Genomic DNA, 7,918 nt, shown 5'->3' with positions numbered 1-7,918 from the left:
GAAAGCAGCAGAGCAGGGATTCCAATCCAGGCAGTCTGGCTTCAGGTTCTGTACCCTTGTCCATTTCACCATCTGCCTCTCTAAGGAAAGGGGTCCTAGAGGTGGGAGAGGTAATAAAAGTCTCTTACAGAGCCAGAAGGGTGCTCAGTGTTAATGCTGACTTGATTCTCAGCATCAGTAGAACCGAAAGCCTCTACCAGGGTTATTTCAGGGAACTGGGGCATCCAAATCCCACCCAAACCCAAATGCAAGGGTGCCAAGCCCCAGCCTTGGCAATAGAAACTGGCAGGGCTCTATCCTCACAACCAGGGATGGCCCGCCTGGGGGCCATTCCCTTTGTCCTCTCTGCCAGCCCCATTCAGCCCCTCACCCAGCTGCCAAGACCCTGCCTCCCACCCCCTGCACCTGGCTGCCCCTGGCAAACAGCCCCAGACCCCATATGGAGGATAAGCCTCCCCCAGCTCTAAGCAGCTGCCAGGCCATGCTGGAGCCGGCAGGCATCTTCTGAGCACCACACACTGCCCCGCCAGGCCTGGCATGCCAGCAGTTTTACATTAGGTTGATGGCCCTGCACAGCCCCATGGAGCTGCTATTTTTAATTTAATTGGAGAATCGGAGGAGAGAGATCGTACCCAGCGAGGGAGTTTTAAAAGCTTTTGGGGTGGGAGAGGGAGAAGAGAAAGTGAAGAAAAGTTCATAATTATACACCAGGCAGCCAGATTTGATGCTTGAACAGAAAGGTTAAATGTTACATTTGGAATGAAATGAGAAAAAGAGGTCTGATGCTAGTTGCCCAGAACTAAATGAAGAAAATACCCTTTTTTCATCTCTTCTTCAGGTCCTCCTCTCCTGCATACTCATTTCTGAGTTCCCCTCTTCTGCCTTTTAAGGCTCAGGTGTACACAAATACACTGCATTCAAGCACAAAGATTACTTCTCAGGATGTCTCAATGCCTTGATTGCCACCCAAAAACAGCTTTCACTGAAGCCTGGAAAATCGCACATGTGCATCTCTCAGGCCAAGGACACCAATAGGGCCCAGAAAGCTGGGAAGGCAGCCTGGCACCATGGGCAAAAGCATAGGCTTTAGTACGGATAGACCTATACTCAAACTCCCTCCTCTGCCGAGGAATAGACACTGTGGTAGGATCACCCAGTGCCTATGTGCCTCGTCTTTCTTTCAGCTACCTGCAAGTAATGAGACATAAACAGAAGTCTGCTGGGTGACACTGTCCTAACAGAAAGAGACAGACTCAGATGGCACACTCCCTTCACTCTTGCTTTTCCTGCAAGGAATATGGACGTGATGCCTGGAGCCACTGCAGCCTTTACGTGACCGCAACCCAGCAAGCCCCCACACAAAAGATAGAAAAATGGAACGAGTCCATGATGATGTGGACGTGCCACTGCTCCCCTGGGCTGCACACTTGTTACCTGTGACAAATCTCTGTTTGAGCCACTTTTAGTCTAGTGTTCTAGGAATGCTGAATCCATAACTCTGACAATTCATGATTAGCTTGAGCTTGAATGTGAATTTGAGCAACTGTTTAATACTTCTAAGCTGCTGGTTTTTTATTTGTAAATGTCACCCATTTCACAGCGTGCACATGAGGATTAAGTGACTTCATTTGTAAAGCTGCACAATGCCTAGCTAGGCAATGGTAGCTGCTGCTGTTATTAATAGCCCTGATTGATAGGAGAATGATATCACATTATAAAACTTAAAGTCACATCTCAGGTTTCAAGAGTAATTCATAGTTTTCAAAGTGACTTCTCATCCCTCATCTTACCTCATCCTCAATCCAAAATCTCTGAGAGGAGGAAGTATCGCTTCCTGTTGTGTACCTGATAGACTTAGAGAGGTTAAGCACCTTGCCCAAGGGAGCTTAGCTAACAACAGGGCCAACTTGTAACTCAAGTCAGACCCCAAACCCTGGGGCATGCACCAGGCTGGTTCTGAGCTGTTCCAATAAAGAGTCATAATTTCTAGGCCCCCACTCCTTTCCCTGGGGACCACTGCTGGACCAGTTTGGGGGCAAAGTTGTGGCTAAAAGAATACAGTTCATGTGTTCAAAGATGAGGGGACTGGACTCTGCCCTCCAAATTCCTCCATCTGCCCCTGAAACATCTGGGTTCCTTGGGCTTCAATCTTCACATACTTGTTACTCTATTCCAGCTTTTAACATTTGGGAGTCAAAAGCCCTTTTCAGAAACAGCTGGATAACACAGTGGTTGAGAGCCCAGACTCGGTTCAAACCCCAGTTCTGCCACTTACCAGAAGAAATATATTTGCTAAATAAGTAGTAAGTTATGGCCCCTTTCTCTGCATTAGTCAGAGCAAGCAAAACAGCCACTATAACAAAGAACCCCATACATGACAGGTTCTTCCTCATGCCCCCTAAGGTTTCCCAGTCCTCCACTGGACCCCTGCATCCCACAGGCTGTTAAGGATACTTTAAGAGTTAGGCATACACTGAATTGGCCAGAACCCAATCTCATGGCCCTCCTGAACTGCCGGGGACTCAGAAGTGTAGCCTCACAGTGCACCCTGGAAGGAGAGGACACTGAGGTTACTGATGGTCCCCAGCAGTCTCCATCTCAGTCCACCCCATCAAAAGTAGCCATCCCCCCACCCCCAGACCCAATTACCATGTTTCGTTTGATTCATTTCATTGTTTATCATCTGAAATATATTTACTTATTTATTGTCTATGTCCCCAGAGTAGACTGTCATCTCCTTGAAAACAAAAACCTCATGTATCCTTTTCACCTGGAAGTCCCCAACGCCTAGTACAGCACCTGACACATAGCAGGTACTTGAACACTTCTTTGATACATATTAAACTAAGAAGAACTCAAACTTTAACAGACTACGGGGACATCTTGGATGAATGGAGAGAGAGTGGCAGTGGAAGAGGGGGACGCTACAGGCCTTTCTCCATTCTGCTCGGTGGTGACCACTATCCATGGGTCCCCAAGCTCCTAGAACCTGCCCCAGACCCGACTCAGCTCTCTCAGATTCACATTCCCTGGGTGTCCCCAAGGGACTGCCCACCCTACCCCCATCCATCACAGGAGCCAACGCTGGTTCCAAACAAATTGTTTATTTGCATATAAAAAACAAGACCCTGGCACAGTGCGAGGGACATTCCATGCTCTCCTGCAGCAACGGCTCCCTGGCTAAAAAGGGCCTGTAGGACTAGAAACTTCAACTCTCCCCACCCCCACCCTCCCTATCCCCTAGTCAAAAATAATTGGGAATCCTAGCAAAAGGTCCCATTCTCTTGTCCCAATTAAAACACACTCAACCAGGAATGGGACAACCCAAGGGAAATGTCAGTAAGAAACAAGAGGTGGAGATGGCAAATAGCCACCCTCAACCCAATGACAGGCCACCCTGGAAAAACTGTCTCCTCTAGGTTTCCAGGGATGACACCCTGGCCTCCCTTGGGTTGGATCCCACTCTTAAAACCTTAGATAAACCTAAGATAAAACCTTAGAACCTAAAAAAAAATCCCACGTGACCTCAGAATTTCAAAGCCAGCTCACCCCACCCCCCCACCCAATCCCTGCCCAGGCCATTTGCTGAAATTAATCCACCCATACCCACTCAACAGGAACCCACTCCCCGGAGTGAGCTAACAGGTCACACCCTCATGCTCTCGGCATACTCCTCTCTGGTCATCCACTCAGACTTGTACGTGGAAAGATGGGCCATCATGGATGCTCCCAGCCAGACACTGAAGTTCCTGTTGGAACCCACCCATACTGCGGTCTTGGTGGAAGAGAAGTGATCCGTGGTCAGCTCCTTGTACAGGCGCGTGGTGAAGCCGGGGTACAGGGTGTTGCCCCCGCAGGCCACCACGTGGGAGGTCAGCAGCTGGTGCACAGAGGCCTCGCAGGCCTTGATGGTATCCACGACTGCCTGCGAGATGCTGGGCCCCGGCAGGTCGAACACCTGTGGGCTGAAGAACATCTCGGGAGCCAGCCGCTGCAGGGGGGTCAGCTCCACCGGGGTGCCGTCCGGGAGCTGGTAGGTGTTGTTTTCATCGGAGCCACTCGGCATGCTCTGAAGAAAGTCTAGAGCTTCCCCCAGATGCTGCGGCACGTAGCACTTGCCCATCTGAAGTGCGGTGACCGTTTCCAGCTGAAACAGGTTGTGATGGTTGCAATCTTCCTTAAAGAGGCTGCTGAAGAGATAGGAGGAGAGATCCTGGCCGGCGAACTCCAGTGTCTTCCTGCTGGAGGCTAGGGGGCGGCCCAGCTGGAAAGGTTGCACGCGGGTCAGGCCATAGCCAGAATCCACCACCACACCGGTCAGCAGGCCAGAGGAGTACAGGGACATCTCCAGCTGGTCGGCCAGGAGTATGGATGGGACATCCAGTAACTCAAACATAATCTGCAAGAAGGGAGAAGACAGTCAGTGCATCTTCCCCAAACGAAGGGCTCTGGTCCATTTCTGTTTCTCCCAAGGCCATACCACAAGCTCAGCTCTCAAGACTGAAGTCACCCCAGACCTGCATCCTCAGGGGACTCTCGGGCTATGGGAATAAGGGAAGGACTCCGAGGATCAGAAGGAGCCAGATTTGCCCTCAAGAGCTTATCTGATTATGACTTTCCAGAAGACCATTTTGGTGGAGTGGTGGAGACAGCTGTCAGGCTGCAAGAAATAGCACTAGGACATCCTGGCTACGTGAGCGAGGACGGGGGATGGGGGGACAAGACCAAGGGTCAGATCTGCATCCTGAACCACCTCTTCAGATGAAGGGAGAAAAAAATTAGAAAAGGAACAAGAGCTCCATATTCATCACTGCCTCCAAAAATGCAGAGGTACAAAGAAAGAAAGTAAACACTCACTGCCAGGTAGGTGAAGCCTTATTTTCTTTTTACTAAAAACTTTCCAAATGTCAAAAAAAAAAAAACTGGACTTCTGATATTTAGGGTTTGGCAATATCCCTGGGATGAATTCCCCCTCTGCCCATCACCTCCTGGGTCTTTATAGAGCTCCCCTCCCCAGTTCCCCAGGTCTGGCTCTATCCCCCAGGTTCTGACCCTACAGATGCAGAAAGGCTGCAACAGTCCATCCTTCGTGACCACTGGCTATTCACCTAGCTCTGCAGGCCCAGCAGGCCCACCTTCTCCCCTCAGTGTTGGGCGGAGAGGCTCACTCCACACCTACTCTCGGCATTGACCCCCCACCATCTTTTCCCCATTAGCAGCCAAGCTTCTCTTTTCCTAACAAAAAAATCAAATATGACTGCCCTGCTTAAAACTTTCTAGGAACTTCCTAGTCATTTAGAGCAAGGGTTGGTAAGCATATTCTATAAAGGGAGAGGCAGATTTAGCAAACAAAAATATAGGACGCCCAGTTAAATTTAGCAAGGCATCCTGTATTTTTATCTAGCAAACCAATGATAGCAAATGTTTTGGGCTTTGCAGGCCGTACTCATACAGTCTCTGTTGCATCTACTCAACTCTGCTGCTGTAGTGTGAAAGCAGCCCTGGACAATATGTAAATGAGTGGGTGTGGCTGCATTCCAATAAAACTTTATTTACAAAAACAGGTGGGGGGCCAGATTTGGCTCACTGGCCATCGTTTGCCAACTCTTGATTGAGAGTGAAATCCAAGCACTCCCCACAGGCTGGCCTTTGAAGTCCAACCCCTGTTGACCTCATCATCCTGCTTGCATTTTGCTGCCACCCCACCCCCACCCACCCCCCACCCTCACTGGCTGAAATCACCTCCTCAAAGAAGCCCTCCCTGATCACCCTCTTCCAACAGGCTCCCCCCCTTTCCCACCAGTCATTTCGTTTCTAGAAATGATCACTATCTGGAATCCTTCTTTGTTAACCTCTTCGTGGTCAAGTCTTCCCTCAGAATAGAAGTTCTCTGAGGGCCAGGACACAGTCTATGAACATTTATGAAATCCATTAACAGATATTCAGTGTCTCCCCTGGTAGCACCCTTTCCACCGAGCATTTTAATTGCTGTGGCTTTGTCTGCAGGAGGCTCCATGGACCACTTGCCTAGCACCATGCTGGACACACACTAAATACTCGGAAAATATTTCTGGGGCAAATTATTTACAAAACGGAATTCCTAGTGCCCCGTCATATCCAGACATAAAGGGCCAGCTGAGCAGGGCAGCCCCGAGCACGCCTCACCTCCAGGGTCTTCCGTCGGTCCCCAGGCTCCCTCATGGGCGACTCTGTGACCATCACAGGAGAGTTCTCCTGCTCCTGTCTGTGATTCTCCAAGACAACCGACCAGATGTGCTCCACGCCCTCCCAGTTGAGGATGCGGCCACGCTGTACGGGGTGGCTAAAGGTGTCAGGATGGTAGACGTCAATGCCCAGGCTCACGCGCCTCCGGGCGCAGCTAGGGCCAGGGTTCTCCCTGCACGGTATGTAGTTCACAATGCTCGGCATGACCATCTGGGGCTCATTCCAGCCAGCCAGGCCAGCCTTCAAAAAGCCAGACCCGTGGTCAATGACGATGGTTCTTGCGGCCATGACGGAGGCAGAGGAAGAGAGATCTTCTAGACTTGGGTACCCAAGGATGTTTGGCAAACTAGGGCCACCTGTGGAAGGAAAGGATGGGGGTTATTTGTGAACCCATTCTAGGCTACCTTGGGCTGCTCCCCACCCTCCACCCCAGAGTCAAGCCTCAGGCTTCTCCTGAAACTTGTCTGTCCCCCCTCCCAAGCACAAGCTATAACCTGAACCTAGAATGTTCTTCCCACCCCAAACTCCCAATCATCCTACAAGGCCCTTCTAACTGACCTTGCCTGGAGAGTCTGGTCACCCCTCCTCCCACCAAGCTTCTCCCATTGCACTTTGCACACAAGTCTGTCACACCAGGGGCTCTTCTGCTCCACAAGAGCAGAGGCGAGGTCAGATTACTCTGTGCAGACTCAGCAAGAAGCTTGTCACTTAGGAAGTCCTTGGTAGGCTCCAGCTTCTTGATTAGAAGGTACATGGAACATGAAACATCAGCCTCAGGAGCCACCACCTTCAGCAATAATGATGTAGCAACAGCAGCAGGAGCAGCAGTGGTAATACTAACAGTGACGCGCTGCTGACAATGAGAACGACAGCTGCTATGTCTGGAATGCATACCCTCTACCTGCTACACAGAAAATTTTGCACATTAGGTTGGACTATATGCAATTTCCATTTATGACCATCAGAAATAGTCAGATACTGGTAATTTCATATGGTTCAACCTGATACATGAACTCATTTAGTCTTTACTACAATCTGTAAGGCAAGTACTGTCATTACATCCATTTTACAGATGGGTAGACTGAGGCGCTGAGGAGTTAAAGTTGCTTTCCCTGGGCGATACACCTAACAAAGGTAGGTCTAAGAGCTAAACCCAAACAGACTCCTAAGGCTGTGTACTCTGAGCATCAGGCATGAGAAGATGTGGGTTTTGAGTATGAGCTGAGCAGCTAACTCACTATTTAAGGAAGGCTATCAACAAGACACCTACCCACGATTGTGGTCAGTTTTCTTATCTGTAAAGTGGGGGGAATAATAAGCCTCATACTCAAAAGATAAGTGTGGTTTCTACCAGATTTCTAGATTTACTATAAAACTACAGTAGCCAAGACACTGTGGTATTGTTGAAAGTATAGTCACATATGTCCATGGGACAGAATGGAGAATCCAGAAATAGATTCACACAAACAAGGTCAACTGATCTCTGACCAGGTGCAAAAATAATTAAATGGAAGGACAATCTTTACAACAAACGGTGGAGAACACTTGGATATCCATATGCGAGAAAAAGAAAATGAACATTAGTCCATACCTCACATCTCATAAAAAATTAACTGAGAATGGATCATAGACCTAAATGTAAAACCTAAAACTATAAAACTTCTAAAAGAAAACATAGGAGAAAATTATAGTA

The 7,918-nt window shown here is 49.1% G+C and overlaps 1 protein-coding gene across 1 annotated transcript; it reads right to left on the bottom strand.

Moving 5' to 3' along the window:
- Window positions 1–3,646: 3,646 nt before the first annotated feature.
- ACTL8 (actin like 8) lies at window positions 3,647–6,513 on the bottom strand. The gene is made up of 2 exons (XM_063103997.1): window positions 6,166–6,513; window positions 3,647–4,399 (listed from the first exon to the last, which is right to left on the bottom strand). The coding sequence occupies exons 1-2, from the start codon at window positions 6,511–6,513 to the stop codon at window positions 3,647–3,649; spliced, it is 1,101 nt and encodes a 366-aa protein (XP_062960067.1).
- Window positions 6,514–7,918: the final 1,405 nt, after the last annotated feature.

Source organism: Cynocephalus volans, chromosome 8, assembly GCF_027409185.1.
Source record: "Cynocephalus volans isolate mCynVol1 chromosome 8, mCynVol1.pri, whole genome shotgun sequence".
NCBI lineage: Eukaryota > Metazoa > Chordata > Mammalia > Dermoptera > Cynocephalidae > Cynocephalus > Cynocephalus volans.
The sequence above is the reverse complement of the archived record's forward strand: the minus strand, read 5'-3'. Positions and strand labels throughout refer to the sequence as shown.